This window comes from Planococcus citri, chromosome 2, assembly GCF_950023065.1.
Source record: "Planococcus citri chromosome 2, ihPlaCitr1.1, whole genome shotgun sequence".
NCBI lineage: Eukaryota > Metazoa > Arthropoda > Insecta > Hemiptera > Pseudococcidae > Planococcus > Planococcus citri.
This window is the reverse complement of record NC_088678.1, coordinates 57,545,747-57,566,236: the sequence shown is the minus strand read 5'-3', so window position 1 is coordinate 57,566,236 and position 20,490 is coordinate 57,545,747. Positions and strand designations below refer to the sequence as shown.

The window sequence follows — 20,490 nt, the reverse complement described above, 5'->3', positions numbered from 1 at the left end:
ATTATGTCTTGTGTACCTCGATACGAAACACCTTGCACACGCTGCAACTTTTCATTTCAAACTTTGACCAATGAAAATTCGTGACAAAATATTTGAAACTTTCAAACGTCGTGTTTCAATATTAAAAACTCGAAACATTTTCTTACATTTTTCCTATCGTTTATGATCAATTTCGTTTGAGCTCAAAATTAAATTATTCCAATGGTGTAAAGGCACAGATGTTGAATGCTTGTTTTTGCTACACCGAAATTCCATTCCATGTTCTGTTACGTAATCTATGGAAATGGGATATCACTTTTATGCTAATAACGCGATGATTTGTGTATTTCTACATTTTAATTTAAATGCGAAAGAAAGTCATGTTGGATTAGGTTTTAGAACGCGTGGATACATTTTTCAAAACGTGCTTTATTTTCGTAATAATTTTATTGTTTGAAGAATTCGGTATAAGCTTTTAATTAATTACAGTTATTTTAGAAAAAAAATCGGTAAAGTTTCCTAATTTTTGATTTCTAACAACTGATTTTTTAGTACTGAAAAATTATCATCTTCATTTACTCGTATTTGAGATACCTACATAATTATAATAAAATTTGTCTCAAATCTCTGGTAAAGGCCCTAGGCAGATAAGTATGGTCGAGCGGCCCCCGGGACCTTCAGAGATGAAACTTATGTGGTGTATAGGTACCCCCAAGATAAGTATTTTCCCCAAGTTTTGGACCTCAACTCTGAGTGGTTCTTGAGTAATTCCTCAAAAATCGAAAATCGTTTTTAATTTTTTTCTCAGGATTGACTTGGCCAATTTTTTTCAAACTTGAACCAAAGTGTACGTATGCATAAGGGCTACTCCCAAAAAAATCAACAGCCCCCTCCCCCCACTTTTCCACCTCCAAAATTTAGATTCAATTTTTTGAGGCCCCCCTTACCCCCCAAGGCCTTTTGGCACACTTTTCGAAAAATGTTTTTTAGATGCAGTATTAATCCTAGAACAACATATAACTTACCCAAAACTGTACCTCGGGTGCGCCATAGTCAAATTCGACCAAAACCAACACCCCCTCACCTGTAATAAGGTTAATATGGTACCTACGCCACTGTTATTGAAGTAACTTCTGGAGTATGGCTTATAATGTTGTAATTTTTAAATGTAAATGATGTTTTTGAGAGTCGTTATTCACAAATTCCCATTTAGGGGCAGCGAAGCACCCCCTCCCCCAAATTTGGGCGAAACTTTCAGAAAGAAACCTGGGGCATGTGACATATCAAATTATATGTTTTTGGTAACGCTGAACATGAATATGACGTCAGATTTCTGATTGGACCCCACCCACGGCCCCCAACGCCTCCCCAAATGAGGTAAAAATTCAATAAAAGGGGTTTTTTTGTGCGACACATGAAATAGTATGTTTTTGGCGACGCTGAAACCGAATATGACGTCAGGTTTTTTATTGCACTCCGTCCACGGCTCCCAGCACCTTCCCAAGGGGAGTATCCCAAAAAAAATGGTTTTATTCTGGTGACACATGAAATAGGTAGTGTGTTTTCGATATCGCTGAACACGGATATAGCCTTAGTTTTTCAAATTGACGTCACCCATAGCTCCCAGAACCTCCTCCCATGGGTAATTGTCCAAAAAAATTTTTGGGGGCCATGGATGGGGTCCAATCAAAAACCTGACCTCATATTCGGTTTCAGCGTCGCCAAAAACATACTATTTCATGTGTCGCACAAAAAAACCCCTTTTATTGAATTTTTACCTCATTTGGGGAGGCGTTGGGGGCCGTGGGTGGGGTCCAATCAGAAATCTGACGTCATATTCATGTTCAGCGTTACCAAAAACATATAATTTGATATGTCACATGCCCCAGGTTTCTTTCTGAAAGTTTCGCCCAAATTTGGGGGAGGGGGTGCTTCGCTGCCCCTAAATGGGAATTTGTGAATAACGACTCTCAAAAACATCATTTACATTTAAAAATTACAACATTATAAGCCATACTCCAGAAGTTACTTCAATAACAGTGGCGTAGGTACCATATTAACCTTATTACAGGTGAGGGGGTGTTGGTTTTGGTCGAATTTGACTATGGCGCACCCGAGGTACAGTTTTGGGTAAGTTATATGTTGTTCTAGGATTAATACTGCATCTAAAAAACATTTTTCGAAAAGTGTGCCAAAAGGCCTTGGGGGGTAAGGGGGGCCTCAAAAAATTGAATCTAAATTTTGGAGGTGGAAAAGTGGGGGGAGGGGGCTGTTGATTTTTTTGGGAGTAGCCCTTATGCATACGTACACTTTGGTTCAAGTTTGAAAAAAATTGGCCAAGTCAATCCTGAGAAAAAAATTAAAAACGATTTTCGATTTTTGAGGAATTACTCAAGAACCACTCAGAGTTGAGGTCCAAAACTTGGGGAAAATACTTATCTTGGGGGTACCTATACACCACATAAGTTTCATCTCTGAAGGTCCCGGGGGCCGCTCGACCATACTTATCTGCCTAGGGCCTTTCGCGACAATATTTATCAAAAAATAATCCATCGCGAAGACCATTCATCAAACGCAAGTGACATCCAATTAATTAATTCAGCTCAGTGAATAAAATCTGAAAACATCCTAAAAACTACTTAACGACTTATTCGATTCGTTAGTTTGAAAATAAAAAATGATAATTAAAAAAAAAATAGAATTAATTAACTACCTGTTCGAAAAATCTACCTATAACCTATCTTACAATGTTGATTAAATACGCGACGAAATCATTCAAGACAAAAGGGCATCGAAGATTTATTAAAGGTGAAAAAAAGAAAAGAAACTGCGACATTGCTCCGTAGTAAAATATCGAATTTATGCAAAAAAAAAAAAAATGCTCAACTCGATAGGATATCTTCACAGGAGGGTTTTACAAGAAATTAGAAAAATGGCGATTTAATGAAATGTACAGTATGATTGATATCGCACGGATCGGGAACTTTTTAATTTCCGCCCATGTAATGGGATACATTTGTATTTTACGTTTTTCAACATGTCGATATTTTTTTCAACTCTTTTTTTTAACTTGGCGATTTCATAACCTTTCGCAGACATAACAACTGCGTTTTTTTTTACTCATGATGCGGAAATCGATTCGAAAATGTTATTGTTTTATTTCCTCGTGTAATGAAATCGATGAATTTTTTGAATCGTGGTAATAAACCGATTCGCGATATTATAATACTGAATTTTATTTAATTTAACACGTCGATGTGACCAAAGGACATGTGTCATATTGTGGCGGAAGTTCAGTTGTTTTTATATCATCGATGATTTTAATTTCGGATAAGTCCTTTGGTACAATTACTGTGGAGTGTGATTTTTGAAGATGCAATACCCAATATGAACACGATGTCATGAGAGTGAATGAGTTGACAATGAGAGGCATTTTCAGAAGTGATCACCACTGATCGTGATCAAAATTTCACCCATGACACGTGCTTATTGGAGAAATATTTATTCCATTTTTCATTTTCTGAAATTTCCTGTTGGCAGATAGGTAAATTGAAGGGGCTACAATTTCAGGATTTCCAAAATTGAAGTGAAAATTTCAAGTATGGCATTTAGAATGGATTATGAAAATCAAAAGCAAATAAGCTATTTTATCAAAGTGGTATTACACAATAATTAAAAGGGTTACAGAAAGTTGAAAAATTGGAAAAAAATTTTAAAATTCCAAGTTTTCAAAAATAATATTAAATACCTAGATTTTTTCAAAAATTGCTCATTTTCACCATTTTTCTTGAAACTCTTAAACAGGTTTCCTCTTCACGTCTTATTTTTCTCTATGCAAAAGTGTGATCTTTTTAATGATGCAACATACATTTATCCACCTTGATTGGTTGAAAAGTTACGCAAGTTTGATGTCTGAAAAATCAGCCCAGAAATAATTCAAAAAGATTCCAAACAATTTCTTCATTTCCAAAATTGCTCAAAATGTGATAAACACCAATCGAAAAAATTTCATAAGTTTTTGGCTACTTTTCTAGATTTTTTGAAATTGTCGATCATGACCAAAAAACAAAATATTTCTCCAGTTTCAGAAATGAAATCTTTCGATGTTTCTGTATGTACCTATAATTGATGCTAAGTATTTAGGAAGAAAAAAGTTTCAAAACACGAATTTATTTTTAAAAAAATGAGTGATTTGCAAATTTTCAACCGCTCAGTAAAACCCTGAAAGTGGTCTTGAATTTTGACTTAGAATCTCAAATACTTTCATTTGGGACTGGGCCATTTTTCCCAAAACAGGGGTAGTGACAGGAGCGAAAAAGCCACGATTTTTTCGAAAATTTACCCTCTTTGAAGGCTCACATCTCCTCTCTAGGGGCACCTCTGGAGCTAAAACAATTTCTGAGTAACTTTTAACTCAAAATGAAGGTCACTGCTGAATTTGGTCAAAAGCCATCGACTTCTATCTTTTTTTTTGGCGATCCACCCTATGATTCATACATAATATCTATAAAATTGAAGGTGAAAGCGTTATTTAAAGAAAAAATTGAGTGGACTTTTGATCATTGATAGGGAGAGGGCGGTGTGAAAGTTTTACTATTTATGGCATCTTCTCGTTCGGATATTCTTACCCTAAAAAACCCGAAATATGCGCTTAAATATTCCCCAAAAAATGCCAAAATATGCTCTAAAACGTATAAATATTCCCTAACAATATCTAATGGGTGTTATTTTACAGGGAAAATCTATTCCTAGACGATTTTACTAATATTATTATTGTGTATTACCAAGAATCACGAACAAAAATGCAAAATAGAGCGTTTCATGTCATAATAAAATTAAAAAATCAACAACAACTGAAAAATACATGATCAGTGTTGCATATTATGCGGTGAAAAAAATAGTGCCAGCTCTACAAATTTTACGGGGGAGGGGGGATGAAAAAATAGCCAAATTTTGTATGGTATAAAAATTTGAAATTGAGCAAAATATTCACTGAAAACGTGAAATATTCTCTAAAAAAAACGCGAAAAATTCCCTTAAAGATGCCTAAATTTGCTTTCTTATGCTTTTATATGGTGAAATATGCTAAAATATCCTCCTACGAATTAGTCTCATTTTACTGGAAATTTTATGAATCGCAGTGATGACTGAAAAATTCCCTAAAATTCGAGCTCTGCCTATAACTATTATAAGCTGTAGATAGGTAAAAACTTTTCAAATTTCAATTTCAAGCAAAAAGTCTCCATGGCAAAATTTGTTCACTTTTCTACGTACTGCCCATTTTGTTGATCATTTTATGGCTCTTTTTTTAAAATCTATACGTAGTTCCTTTAATTTGTACGTACATCAAACCCAAAATTCATCTAAATATTTCAATTTTTTCAGTTTTTCATGTACTACTCACTCCTTTGATCGAAAACTCATTTCAGTTTTTTTCCTGAATTTCTTTAGTGGCACTGAATGATATGCGATGTTTTTAGCTCGACCATTTCACTCACTGGACACCTTGTACATTGAGAAAAGTTGAACTGTTGAAAGGTGAAATGAGATTGACCGGTTTTCCGAATATTACACGAGTATAGAAATTTACCCTTGGACAAAAGGTCGATTTGTATTTGAAACACGTACAAGCGACGATCTCATTGCCTCAATTACAACTACAACTGCTGCGGTGCTACCTTGTCTTGATTTTGTATCCGAATTTATCATATGCTCGGCGTAAATGACCAGAATAATTGTAAATAAAGGGATAAATTAATGTGACGTGTACCTGAAAGCTAAAATATGTACCTTATTGGCTGGCGACGAAATACGACAACGTAGGTATACCTACCTAAGAGATGAGAAATATGTTGAAATATAAAATGATATTTAATTTTATATGTATAATTACATTAACGATTTCGAAAACTGCGTTAGAATATAAATCTCTTACACATAGTGACCTTAGGGTGGCATTTTCGGTCTTGGGAACTCGCGTATACAGTTAGATGAGATGCACGAACACGAACAATATCATATGATGATACTGCACATTCTTACCACTTCCGCGTGCATGTCGATTCGACAGCAGGAATGAGTGAATTTAAATTTTCAAATATGTACCGCATCTAATCCGTTATCTAGTTCGCCATTTATTACGTGAGACGACTACAGTACGTGTATTTTTGTTTTTTGTTTTTTTTTGTTATAATTTTTTTAACTTATTTCCTTTTCTCTCCACTTTATTTTTGTCTCTTTGTTTCACGCTTTTTTGCGCGCAGAGGGTGGAAACATCTCGAATACTTTGAATCAATACTATCATAACACGCTGACTGATTTCACGCCGAACAGCGAAAAAATTATGTTCATTTCTGCTCGACTTAATGAATTAATAGTTTTTTGTTTATTTTTTTATCTTCGTTAATAGTACACGAGACGTCGAGCAATTATAATCGCTCGATTGTTTGCAATTTCTTTCGCCCAAATTATATTTATCGAGTTTTTTGTTTGTTTAAAAAGTTACTTTCGCGTTTCCTGCCACTGGCGATTATTAAAAATGAACGAAAAAAAAAACGTAACATTTTTGATTATTAAATTCAATAGACTCGAAGTAAAAAAGTGGTCATAATGTGTTTTAAAGGTTAACTCGCCCTCCCTCGGAATGAAAATGACATTTAGAAGTATCATTTGTTTTAGTGTTTTTCACCCCGATTTGTCTGCGGAATTTCCTAATTCAATGGTCAAAGATACCTACGTATTTTTACGTTTCGGCCTGAAATAACATTCTGATAGGAAGTTAGTCGAGATTTTATTTTTTTGTTTGTTTTTTTTTTGTGAATTTTTGTTTGGTTGGTTTCAAAAAAAAAATTTCAATGAGAAATATTTAATCTTGAAAAAATTATACATTTAGTTGAATGTGATATAACGTACATATGATCACCATAGAGTTTTGAAACTTCTAGGTACTTTTATATGTATCTATGTGAGTAGTTAAGTACCTATTTTTAGTTGGTGGTATAAACTACTTCAACTTGTTCCAAAAATATAGCTATGAAATAAAAGCAATAGACGATTCCTTTCTTTTATTTCAAAATCCCTTTTTTTGGGGAGAGGGGGATTCCATCCAAGAACATTGAAAACATTTCGACGAACAAGATACCTATATCTATGAAATTAAAAGAGTAATTAATAGTCTATGAAAAGATTTCAAATCAGTTTTGATTTGAAAAGATAGATTTCAAATTCAATATGATCATTTTTTTGTACGGCTTGAAATCGTTTCCAATCAATTTTGCGGTTAAAAAATAGGCTACAATTAAATTTTCAGTTTTTTTTTTGGCTAAATTGGGTAAAATTAGGGTTTGATTTTACGAACAATTTTCATCTGTGAAAGAATAATCGTGCATGAACAGGACCTTGAAAAAATGTCGAGAACTGAATAAATTTTATATCTGACACCAAAATTGAACAGGCTACGAGTATTATGTACCTGTTTCAACGATTATTTCATAAAAAGCGAATCGTATTTGTGTGCATTAAAAATTTGTTTGATAAGTACATAATAAGCAAGTATATGTGTATGCATAATGTTTGTTTGTGAAGTAATGTTTTAAATTATTAAGTAATAATAGAGATTAAAGCACATATAGGCATTTTTCGTCACAGTTTTCTCTAAATTTTCGAGTGAACTCTTCATTTAAAAAAAAATTTTTTTATATGATCTCGAATAAAAAAGAAACTTTGATACCTACCCAATGTTATAAACAAGAAAAAAATGAAAATCAATATAAAACATTGATTTTTTTTGCATTTGTGAAGGGTAAAAGCTGGCAATTGTATTAGACATATGTACATTTTTACAGGGCATCCCCTCAAAAAAATTGTCTTACAAATGTAGCTACTCGAAAAGATGAACAGATCATTTTATCAGCATGATCAGAGTTGTTTACCTTGAGAATTTATTGTACATAGAAGTTGTTTTATCATTTACAAAATTTGTACCTAATTCATATTTTTTAGATCGTACAGAATTCTCGAAAGACTTCCATAATTTTCGACTCATCCGAAATGTGAAATTTTTATGTTTTGAATTTGATGACGTAATGTGATTCTTACAACTCTATGTGTACGCTTTTTGTTTTAGAATTAGGTACGTTTTGATTTGAAAATTGCGAGGAAAAATTAATTATGACCAAAAGTTCAAAAAGTCAGTGTAGAATAATTGTATTTGTAAAAAATTGATGAATTTTAGAATTTCGTATCAAGTACCATGTTTTATGGTTAATTACTTTCTTATACTCAAGGTTGAAATCCCTCCCTCCATTTAAAATCTTCAAGGTCCTGATAAAGGTCTACTCAAATCGCGTTAATTTTACATGATCATTTATATCCTAACAAACATATTTGACATTTTTTTCGAAAGTTTGAAAATAGGTATTCAATTGATAGGTAGGTATCAAATTTTTGATGGGTTTTCATTTTGATGGAGGCTTTCATTTTTTGTTTTGTTTTTTTTTTTCAAAAAACTTGTTTTGGATAAAATAGATCGGTACATATTGAAATTTCTCCATTATTCTCGAATCACTTGTGAATTTTGAAAATTGTGAGAATCAATTGCGATTAAAAGATACTAAAATAAGTGTTAAGTATTGATAGGTATATCAAGTTTTGATTTCAAAAAAGTTCAGCTACAATTGCTACAAACCACGTTGATGAGGGAAAAAATGCAAGGGTTTATAAAATTTCAACATAGAAAAAGGAGCGATTTCTTATTATTTTGGAAGCATTTTAAAATCTTTTTTTAAAGAAATTATCACAAAAAATTCCCGAAACTACGTAGCTATTTCTTAAATTAGAAAAAAAAATAATAATAAGCAAGGAAACACTCAAGTATTATTTCTTTGATTAAATGATTACGGTTGAGTGAAAAAGATATCCGCTAATTTAATGTATGTAAGCAATAGAAATCGGGACCCATTTTTATGACAGTTCTTCAAAAAATTACATTTTATAGGATAGGTAGGTAGGAAATTTTTAAAATGAACGAGTCGTTCAAAAGATGGTATCAAAGTGCGAGCTATATCATTATTTTTTTTTTAAATCTCCTCATTCAATTTTTTATGTAGTTTTCTTCGAAGAAGTGATCAAAAAAAATAATTTGAAAAATCTTCTCCTATACCTCGATAATGTTTTGGTTCAGCAATTCAGCTTAAAAAATCATCCTGATAAAATTCTGTCTAAAAACTGGAGAAATTTATGGTCAAGTATCCATTTAAATTACTGTTTCTGTAGAGTTTTGAGAGAAAATCGTAAGCCTAGGCTATAGCGGATTTCCTAAAGATTTTTTTTTTTAAAATTGTACTTTCCCAATTCCAGTTATTTAATTTTTGGCCATTATTGCTATCTGATTGGTGCACATTGTTGGGGAAATTTTCATAAAAAGCTTCAAGTTTCTTTAATATTTTACTAAGAAATTACCTTATATTGAATTTTATTATGTTTAACTACCTATGCAAATACCTCGAACTTACTAAATTTTCTCGATTAACTGAGATGATTATATTTTTTAGTGATAATTAAAATCTGGAATTGAAATCTCTGAAAAGTCGAAATGTCATGGTTTGCTGTTTTGAGCAGTGCTTTCAAACTTGGGAAAGCACGCTGATATTTTCAAAAAGCACGATGCCTGTTACCATTTAATCAACTGTACTTATTTTTAATAAAAAATTTCTATTTCAAGCCAACATTTAGGAAAATAATCGTTTTCATTTTTATTTTTACAGATTTGCAATTTCTTATTTCATTTGCCATCCTATGATTCCATAAAGGTGAGTAAAAATTTGAATACCTCGATTTGAAATTTAGTTCACACATCGATAGTTATAATGATGTGTACTTCATTCATAGCCTCATAGGTGTTCTTATTTCATCCATCATCGAGTAAAATTGGTACGATTTCCGATTGACTATAATAATTACGAGTCTATTTTTATTTTAAAAAACGTTCACTCGAAAGGGTGGAGCTTCATGATAAAGTTTTGTCAAACTTTATTTTTCCTCATAGGTAAATGAAATCCATGAGAGATTTTCTGATATTCGTGAATTCCTTCGAACGAGATGTGATCATTAAAACATTATTTTATTCATTATTGAAGTTTATATATTGCATTGAATTAGTCCTTAGAATTCGTTCAATTACTATTCCATTTTATCATTTTTTCGATTCTCGATTCTATTTTTTAGAAAAATAAACATTAGGTATTATAGGCCATTCCTGGTCGCTTATTTGAAGGTTTAGTTAAAAATTATTTATGCCTAGATGACAGGGTTACATGTTTAAAAAACCAAAAAGTTGCTTATAATGCACTTGATGATCGAAGTAACGTTGAAATAATTCTTTCGGGAAATCCGGGGAATTTTTGCTTAAAAAATCACTCGTAGACCGTCAAGTAGACACACGTAATTGCATTTTTCTACAATAAAAAAATTAATTGATACCCCGTAAAATGGAAAAAAATTAATAAACTTACAATTCGGATCGTCAATAGTAGCCGATATTGATATATTAACGCACCATAAAAACATAACTATTTTTATCGTAATATAAATTACGTGCATTTTTCGCGCGTATTTCATCTAAATTTTATAAAATACTCTATTAATTAGCGATATTTGAAAAATCGTTGCATTACGAAACGCGTGAGTTAAACTGCATTGCATCGTTCGTGTTGCTGAATGCACTTTTGGTTTTATACTAATGCCAATGCCGGTAATTTCCAAACTATAAGATTCTCGATGTTAAAGTGTTTGCGCTTGAAAATGACTCGAACTACCAATCGTATACTGATAACAGCTTAAACACGAACCAATGCCTTTTAAGTAGGCGGGTCTTCGGACTTGGAAAAAGGCGAAAAAAAAGTTTTTCGCGTCAAGTTTCAACTTGGGCTAAACGCTGTATGAGGTTTACGAGGTATACTGCTACGATTAAAGAATACATCATTAATCGCCTAGACGGCATTTATTACGATTATGATCATTATGAAATTGTCGTTACGCCGGTTGTGTTTTAATATTGTTTCAATCTGGGTGTGGGAAATATGGAAAAAATGTATTTTTTTGATCGAAATAGATGTGATAAAATTTGTAGTAATATTGAGAAAATTATTCGAATTGGATGAGTTGAATGAAATTTTTTAATGAAGTAAATTATACGTATCTATTATTTGATTTTTGTTTTAAAATATTCTGCATTTAAATTATAAACATTTTATTCGATTTAATAACTCCTTCAATCGCATAAGTTCTTTTTAGGAACGTAGGTATTTTTTTCAACGTCATCTTATATGCATCATTAATGATTTTATTTTAATTTTTGGAGTCTTGGTCCTTTTTTTAATACTTTAATAATAACATAGTTACTCGGCTGAGTATTTATAAAATTTCAAAAAAGAAATCTTTAGAAAATAATATGAAAATCCGTACCTATTCATATGAGTATAAGGGTTGCTTTTGTTTCATTATACCTACACTTCATTGTGCAAAACGAATTGTAATTAATTTTAATTTTTTTTTAAATTGGTAACGTTTTTAGCTTTTCATTTACCTTGAAATTAAAACGAACTCGTGGAGTAAAGTACTTGAAAACATCACGTAAAGAATATTCTCTCATATTTTTTTTCGAAGCAAATTCTGAAAGAAATATTGTCTACTCACCCGTTGAATTAAAGTTTTTTGGGTTTTTATGAACCATGAAAAATTTGGAATTTTCAAATGTTTATCAAATGAATGAGAAAAATAGGATTGAAATAGCATGATTTAAATGATTACGAATAAGTATAGGTATACCTACTACATATTTGGGTACCTACTTTTTTGTGCTTTTCGTATCATGTAGTAGGTTTATTTTGTAACTTATGATTACGTGATTTCTGAAATAACAAAATGCTTCGTCAAAGAATATTTACGACTGTATCAATTATTTTACTTGAAGCGATCTGTCGGTTGATAATATACGAAAGATTGCCTTTGTGCGAATTCGCCTTGCATTTCGAATTATCAAACGAAGTCGTGGATGTCTAATCAGACGTCGTTGATAGATTTTTGTACATTTCCATGAAATTTTGAATAATGAGAAATCAAAGAATTTTGGGAATCGTATTCTGACTACCAACCAATCGAAATCTGCGAAGTGCGAATACTTGTTGATGATTCCAGAGAGGTCTTTAAACTAAAATGATTCAACTAGGCACTTTTTTTTTCATTGCAAGTGTTTAGAATACTTTCTTATAGCCTATAGAATACGTAAACACTTCAAGATTGTGATAAAACTAATTTTTATAGATGGTATTGATTGTAATTTAAATAAATGATCAGATTGAAATTCGATAAAGTTTTTTATTTAAAAATCGTTTTAAAATGTAACAAAAAATTTCGAAAAAAATGTCTAAAAATGATCGAAAATAGGTATACGAAAACATACTGGTTCGAAACAAGTAGACTAAAACTCTGATAAACATCCTTCGTATTTTAAATAATTCTTTTAAAATTTCACGTTCATTATTCAAATCTTGAAGTATTGAAAAAAAATGTTTTGTTTTTAAAAAAGATCATGGTGATGCATATTCACTTATAGCAAATACGATTTTTTTGTGATTCATGACATGTGGAATTTTATTCCCAGATTATTGGTTTAAAAAATACGTAATTATCAAAATAAGTGCTGAAGTAGGTGTAGTCAAAATTCACGAAAATGTGCTGCTAATGCATTGTAAATGTATATTCTATACAATATTACCCATTCAAATACTTGGAAATGTTTGGGACAGTTTTTTCATTATTATTTTTTTTAATTTTTGAAATTTTATGAAGCCCAGCAATAGATTATGTTCAAATAATCTCATCAAAACGCGAGGAAAATTTCAAATTTTCAAGTCAACGAAAAATTTATTCATGGTCCAAAGGATCTCTTGATTTCTTTAGTGCTTTCTTATCATTCATCAAGTTTGGATACACAAAAGCTCATTGTTCGTTTTTCTCGAATTCAGACGATCCCAAAATATTATTTTTCATTCTTTCAAAATTTAATAATGATAATTTTGTGATTATTTTTTTGAGATGAAATATAATTAAAATGTTCAAAAGATCGCTTGCATCAAAAGATTAAATTTCAATTTTTATATCAACTTTGAGCTACTGTCGGGAAGGTTACGTTAGGCATTTACCTAAAAATTCGAAATTTTCCCTACGTGTTTTATTGAAGTCATTTTACGTATCATAATTTTTTTGCCAGGCTCCATTACATTTCAAAACAGTTGGAAAAATAACCCACCCATGTATTTTTTAGTAGGTACCTATTCCTATAATGATATTGATATTGGAAGTTGGAATAAATATAGATACCTACATAATTAGGGCAACCCAAAATATGCACTTATGGTAGGTAAAATATTTAATAATATTCGAATTCAGAATGGGTATCATTTTACTCGTCTCGTTCTGCACCACCTGAAATTTTTTTTTTTTTTTTTTGGGTGTTTGTAAATTGCTTTATTATTACACCCGTCGTGTGAGATTTAAATCGAGTTGTTAAGGTCAAGTTTTTTAATTAGGTCTAAGAATTTTTTGATTTCGGAAGGGTCGTCTGGTATGAATAGGGATCTTTCATCTATTTGTAGGGATAGTCTGTGCTGATGTAAGGAGGGACAGCGAAATACTAAGTGTTGGACAGATATAAGTTCTGACGTGCAGAACTGGCATGTGGGTTTTGGGGTCTTTTCATGGAGGTGATTGTGGGTGATTTTTGTGTGGCCAATTCTCAATCTGGTTATAATGATTTCTTCAAGTCTATTTAGTTGAGATAGGTTTTTCCAAGGCTGAGTAGTTTTTTTGTGGTGAAAGAGCTTGTTTGATGTTTGGAGGGACCAAAAGTTTTGCCATTTCTCAAGTGTGTTTTGGGTGAAGATAGATTTAAGGTCGTTAGCTGTGATAAATGTGAAAGGAGAAAGAGTAGTGGCGGATTTTGCATTTTTATCTACAATTTCATTTCCTGCGATTCCAACATGGCTGGGTACATACATAAACTGTATGGAGAAGTTTGAATTTTGTAAATCAAATAGAGTTTTATGGATATTTTGAATTAGGGGGTGGTCAGAAAATAGATTTTGGATAGCAGTTAGTGAGCTGAGGGAATCGCTTTGAATTAAGAAAGACTTATTTTCTGATTCATAAGTGAATACATCACAGAGGCAGTGGAAAATAGCTGTGAGTTCGGCAGTGTAGATTGAAGAGCAGTTATGGATTTTAAAATTTGAAATTTTATCATTAATAGAGTAGGCATACCCTGAGTTGGTATTTTTGATCCATCTGTAAAAAGCAGAGATTGAATTTTTTGTATTCTGATAAGAGTAGTTCATGATAGTTTTGTTTTATTAGGTAGATACTGGTGGAGAGTGATAAAATTTAGGGCATTTTTCCAAATGGGATAATAAACACAAAGTAAGTGAAATAAAATAACAAAAATTGAATGAAAATTATATTTCGTTTTGTTTTCTTTTCAAAAAACATGACGCGTGTTGCCATACTCAAACTGCAAAAATTTCGGAAACATTCGAAAAATTCTGAAATATTGCTTCAAAATATTCGAATTATAATGAAATATGCGAAATTATTCATTTTAGGGCAAAATATTGGAAATTATTCGAAATGAAGTTGGGCTCATTTTAAAGGAAATTGTCTGAAACGGAAAATAATTTCATTAGTTTTGTAATAGAAGTGCTGTAAAAAAAAAATATTCAAAAAAATATATTGGGTTGTCCTAGATTTTGTTTCATGGTCGAATTTTCAGATCACAAAAATTCTTTAAAAGAGCAATAGTATACGTCTCGAAAAACATTCGGACAATATGCAAAATTGCAGTAAATTTTATTTCATTTTCACATCATTTCACTTTGTTCATTCAATTAATAAAATAATCCTGGAATTGAATTTGGGAGATTTTTGAGCTGATTTCGATCAAATTACACAGAAACATTCGACCGGATTTTATTGAGTTGAATCTGAATTTCTTATGAAGAAATTTCACTTGATCTGAAAGCTTTTCAGCAGTGAATGGAATTCAAACAAAAGTTTCTGGAAAATATCTCATTGCAGCAGGTCCGCTAATTTCAACCACAATATGCAAAATTATCGTCTAAAAATTTTCAAAAGTTGAAAAAGCAATAAGTAGGTATCTAGTTTCAACATGATATCGATGGTAATTTTGCGATTAGCTGTTGAAATTGACAAACGTGCTGCCATGAGCTAAAATTTTCAATCTTCAGTATATTTATTTATGAAATTAAAAATATTCAAATATTTATTCCAAATCAATATTCTGTTTTCGACATTTTCATGAGATGAGATGAGAGGAGGCAAGAAGGTAAACATTTCAGGATCGATTTGTTCGTGAGAATTTTTAATGTATTTTATCCCAACGATTTTTAGGAATTTTTTTTTTTTTGGGGGTGTTAGAATGAAAGTCGAGTACCTAGTATGTACAATCTCATTTCTCTCTTTTAGAAGTTTTCTCTCTCCCTTCTTTCTCCAAATCAACAGGCCCCTAAAACAGATATGTTACTCTTTGAGTACCCGCCTAGGTTTTTAAAAAAATTATAAATGAACAATTTTCTCTCTTCTGCTCTTTCTATAATATTCTCATTTCAAAGCTAAGAATTGAAATTTGGGTTTGCCAAAAAGATATTCTGAGGCCAAATTTTAAAAAAAAGAATGTGAGAAGAATAAGGTTGGTATGGTATTTTTAAATTCAGTTTTAAAATTTTTCAAGAAATCACCGTTCATAATTCTCAATTTGGAGAATTTTGATCGTCAACTTTTAAGACATGATTGAAGATTTTATGTGTTGAAATGAATAAAAAATTTTTCAACTTGTGTTCCTTCGAATAACATTTATGTCATTTGAAGAAAAATTCTCAGTATTCTTCATTAAAGTATTGAGTGACCTTGAAGGTAATTTTTTGAGGTAGCTGTTCATTTTTTAAAAAATATACGTAATTCTGTAAGATTTCCTCTTGAATTTTTTTCCGAAGTGTCGTAAAAGTTTCAACTTATGTCTTGGAAAACTTTAACTTAGCGAATCGTGTTCTTTTTTTCATAGAATTTGAGCACCTGTACAATGAAATTGAGTATCTACTGAGGAAAATGAGGAAAAATTCTATGCAATCTTCATTTATTTTTCTCATTAGTACATACAAAGAAGTTTCGCTTAATTTTCTTCAAATTTTGGCAGGATTAGGACCCTATTTCTTGAGTGAAAATTTTAAATTTCGGACTAATGAAAAATAGGGTGTAAATACAAAGATGAATATAAATCATTTCAGAAAGTGTATAATATACAATAAAGTAGTTGATCAATCTGAATTACAAATAGAACTATCATACTCGAGAGTTAAGTAAGCTCTCATACGTCAGTACAGGTACACCTACTTAATTAAATAAGTTCAACGTCAGCATTAAACGCGTAATAACAGTAGTACGTATATCTCGAATTGGAGAATGCATCTGCGAAACGAAATGCCACCGTCGCGTTCGTGTAGTACATTTGGGATTCGAAAATTTGAAAATTTATAATTCATTTTGTATACATATATTAAGCTAATATATCATAGCGATGTGAAAAACGTGAAACATCATTCATTCTGAATACTGTCATAGAGTATTTCAATATTCAGATCATGCGCTCGTTATCATTCTTACGGTAGTTTCATTTCTTTCTTTTTTTTTTTGTACTACACGTTTGCCTCTCGCCGAAAAATATTAACTACTTTTTTTCTCTACCGTATGCATTCCGAATGATGGAGAGAAAAAAACGCAGCTAGAAAAAAATATAGCGAAACCTACTCTGTAAGTAAATATGTGAATGTTGTTTTGGATTTTGATAATCCTTTAATAGATGGTGGCGCTTTTTTTTTGGTCCCTCTGTAACCAAGTGTCTGACTGATGGTAGCCAACTCGTGCGTTATACATATGATGGAACTGACGTGCAGTAAGTTTTTTCTAGTCACTGATTTAGGTTGAAATTTGATACTCGGTCACGCCTACGTTTGATATTCCTGTAGGTAGGTGTAGGTAGATGTTGATTTGGCCAAAATTATGTAGGTATTATGATGGAAAAAATATTTGAGGTTTGAAGTTTGGTCAATAGTAAATCGGAATATAATTTCCATTCGCCAACCTTTTGCAGAAGTTGCGACCTTTTTCGATATAAGTAGGCAAGAGCACGATGATAGGGGTGATAGGGTGATTATATCGTAAGGTATACTAGCCAACCCGTTAATCGCGCATACTGCGCGATTCTTCAAAACCTAAATGTACATTTTAAAAATTCAGTAGCTAATATGTAGAATAATCATGATTTTTTCACTGTTAGTTATTGGAAAATTCAAAAAAATGAGCTTCGCTTTTTCAAAAAGAATTGCAAAAAGGTATAATTTTTTTGACAATTATTGTCAAAAAACCTTGTTTTTTTCCTATTAAGGGGATATTCTCAATACATAGTACCTAGTAGTAAGTATAACCAAAATGCCTTATTTTACATTGGTCTTATGGGACAAACTTTAATGTTATAATTTAGAGCCGCGGATGCATGGAATGGGCTCAAATTTGAAATACTTCCATGTTTTTTAAGACATTTTGAATAATCTTGTGCATGCATTTGTCAATACGTTGAATAGTTTTTCAATAAATCCAGTTTTAAGAAATGTTGGATTTTTTCTCAAAAAGTCCAACATTTCATCAAAATTGTATTTTTTCGAAAACTACTCAACGTATCGACAAATGCATGCACAGGATTGTTCAAAATGTTTTGAAAAACGTATTATACGCAATTTGAAGCTATTCCATGCACAAAATGGCTCTGAATTATGTGTTTGAAGTTTGGCAGACGGAGAGATATACTACCATGTATTGAGAATATCCCCTTAAGTACATATCAAAATTTTGCTTTTTGGCCAAAATTGATGAAAAATTTTGCTTTTAATGAAATTTGTAAAAAATCTGCGGCCTACCTTTTTTCCAAAAAATTGTTCAAAAATCTACCTGTTTTGCCAGAAACTGTTAATTGATAATTAGGTACTAAAAAGTTCTACTTTTTTCGCAATACATAATTATTGAAAAGTTTTGAAAGGGTCTTTCTTTGTTTATATCTTATTCTCAAAAAGTTCTGCTCTTGGCTAACATTGTAATGCTTGATGAGGCTTTTTTAAAAATTAACAGAAAAAAAATATTGTTTTATCGCAAATAATTCCAATATGTACTTATTTCAACTGTTATCACCAAAAGTGAAAATTTACCCCAAAGCGTCGCTTTCTCCCCAAATGTAAGTTATTCTAAAAACACTCAATCACTCTCATCAAAAATCAAAATAATGTCCAGTTTTTCAATAAAAGTTGCGAAAAAGTATTATCACTCTTTCCAACAATTGGCGAAAAGTCCTGGTTTCATTTCTTAAAAAATGATAACTTTTTGGCAACATTGCAAACTCTTACCAAAAATATCAAAAAAAAACTCGTTTTTTACCCTATAGTTTTACCTAATAAAAGCAACAGAAGTAATTGCAAAAAATGTAAAGGTCATATTTTTTTTTGTAGATAACTACCAAACTTGCTACTTTTTGCTAAAATTGAGAATTTCTTTTTTTTTTACCAAATCAACAATCTTGTTTCTTTTCAAATACTTGTTTCTTTTCAATTTACAAAAATGTTTTGTTTTTTAGTTGTAAAAAAATCATTTTTTATCAGAAATTACCAAAAATTTCAGTAGTTCTTTTTCTGTTTGCTAAGATTATCAAAGTCTCAACTCAAATGACTCAATCTGCTGCACCCTCTGCATAAATTGGTGAAAACTTTCAACCTTGCATATATGTATATGACTTGATCTGGTCAAATATCTCATGTCAAAAAATTTTGAGGTTTCGCTTAACTTTTACCATCAACTTTTGAAAATTTCTGAAAAAAAGCTAAGCAAAAGCTCAAAACTTCTTGACATGTGGTATTTGACCTAAAATAACAACCTCTCAGTAAAAAGGCTTTGAAATGTAGAAGTAGATGTGCAAGCTTATGTTGAAAGTACAAAAAATTTTGTAGTAAGCTGAAAAAACATTTGATGGGCAGACAAAAATACTTATGTTGTACCCTGAAAGATCTAAGTTGAAAAACAATTTTTAACAGAAAAAAACTCTCAAAAGTTTATGGTAAAAGTTCAGCGAAAGCTTTAAAGTTCATGACATGAGGTAATGTTGACGATGCACCCTGAATGTTCTTTTATTATACCTAAAATCAACTTTTTGTGGTAACTTCGTTTCACATTTCAAAATTTAGTAAATGGTTTTCAAGCTTTTTTTAGCTCATGGTGAAAATTGTTGAACTTTCAACATAAACCTGCATATCTATGTACTATTCAAAACCTTTCTATCAAGCGGCTGTTTATCAAAATTGGTTCAGCTGTTGCAGAGATCTTGCTGTGACAAAAAACCAACTCATAATGAACTTTTAAACTTTCGCTGAACTTTTGCCAACAATTTTTAAAAGCTTTTTACAGTCTAGTATGGTTTTTTCACTGTGCTTTTTCAAGGTACAATCTGTATAATTTTTTTACACATCAAATAAGATCAAGTACTGCATGACCACAACTTTCAACTTTTGAAAGTTTTTTTTGTCATAAGTTTTTTTCCGCGGAGACTTTTTGAGGTACAATGTAGGTACTTTGTGTACCCACCGAATATGGCATAATCGATTATTGAGCTTTTTTGAGCTTATAGTGTAACTGTTTGAACTTTCAACATAAACCTGCACATCTACACTTCAAAACATTTCTCGATATGTCATTTATCAAAATTGGTTCAGCAGTTGCTAAGATCTCACAGACAAAAGAATCAGGTCATAATTCAAAACTTTCAAGCATTCACTTAGCTTTGACCTGGAACTTTTTGAAACTTTTTTTCTTCAAGATTTTTGTCTTTTTGTGATGCTCTTTCAAAGTATATAATATAGTACGTACTTCTTTATATACGTTGAAGGCTTCGAGTATAGAGTTAACATCAATTATTGAGCTTTTTTGAGCTTAAGGCGCAACTTTTTTGTGAACTTTTTTCTTAAACATTTGACTACTTTTGATGCTCTTTCAAGGTATAATATACGTACTACTGTGTATACATTGAATGCACTACGTATAGGCTAAAATCAATTATTGAGCTTTTTTGAGCTTTACAGCGCAACTTTTTAAACTTTTAATTAAAACCTGCACATCTATGGGTCAAAAGCTTTTTTTTGAGACATCGTCGAGCAAAATCGGTTCAGCCGTTGCTGAGATCTTAGAGTCAAAAGAATCTGGTCATAATTGAGCTTTTATTGAGCTTTTTACAGCACAGCTTTTTTTGTAAACATTTTTCTTCAACATTCGACTTCTTTCGATGCTCTTTCAAGATATAATATACATACTTCTCTACATACGTCAAATATGCTAAATATAGGCTAAAAT

General features: G+C 31.4%; 1 protein-coding gene across 2 annotated transcripts in view; it reads right to left on the bottom strand.

Moving 5' to 3' along the window:
* The window catches only part of LOC135836648 (neurotrimin-like), an 89,199-nt gene extending 78,473 nt beyond the window's left edge, over positions 1–10,726 (bottom strand). Inside the window, exon 1 of one of the 2 annotated variants that reach the window (XM_065351609.1) lies at positions 10,491–10,726. In XM_065351609.1, the coding sequence (XP_065207681.1) occupies positions 10,491–10,596 (106 nt within the window). In that variant the 5' untranslated portion in view covers positions 10,597–10,726. The remainder of the gene's footprint in view (positions 1–10,490) is intronic. The other variant, XM_065351608.1, reaches the window with a different exon arrangement.
* Positions 10,727–20,490: the final 9,764 nt, after the last annotated feature.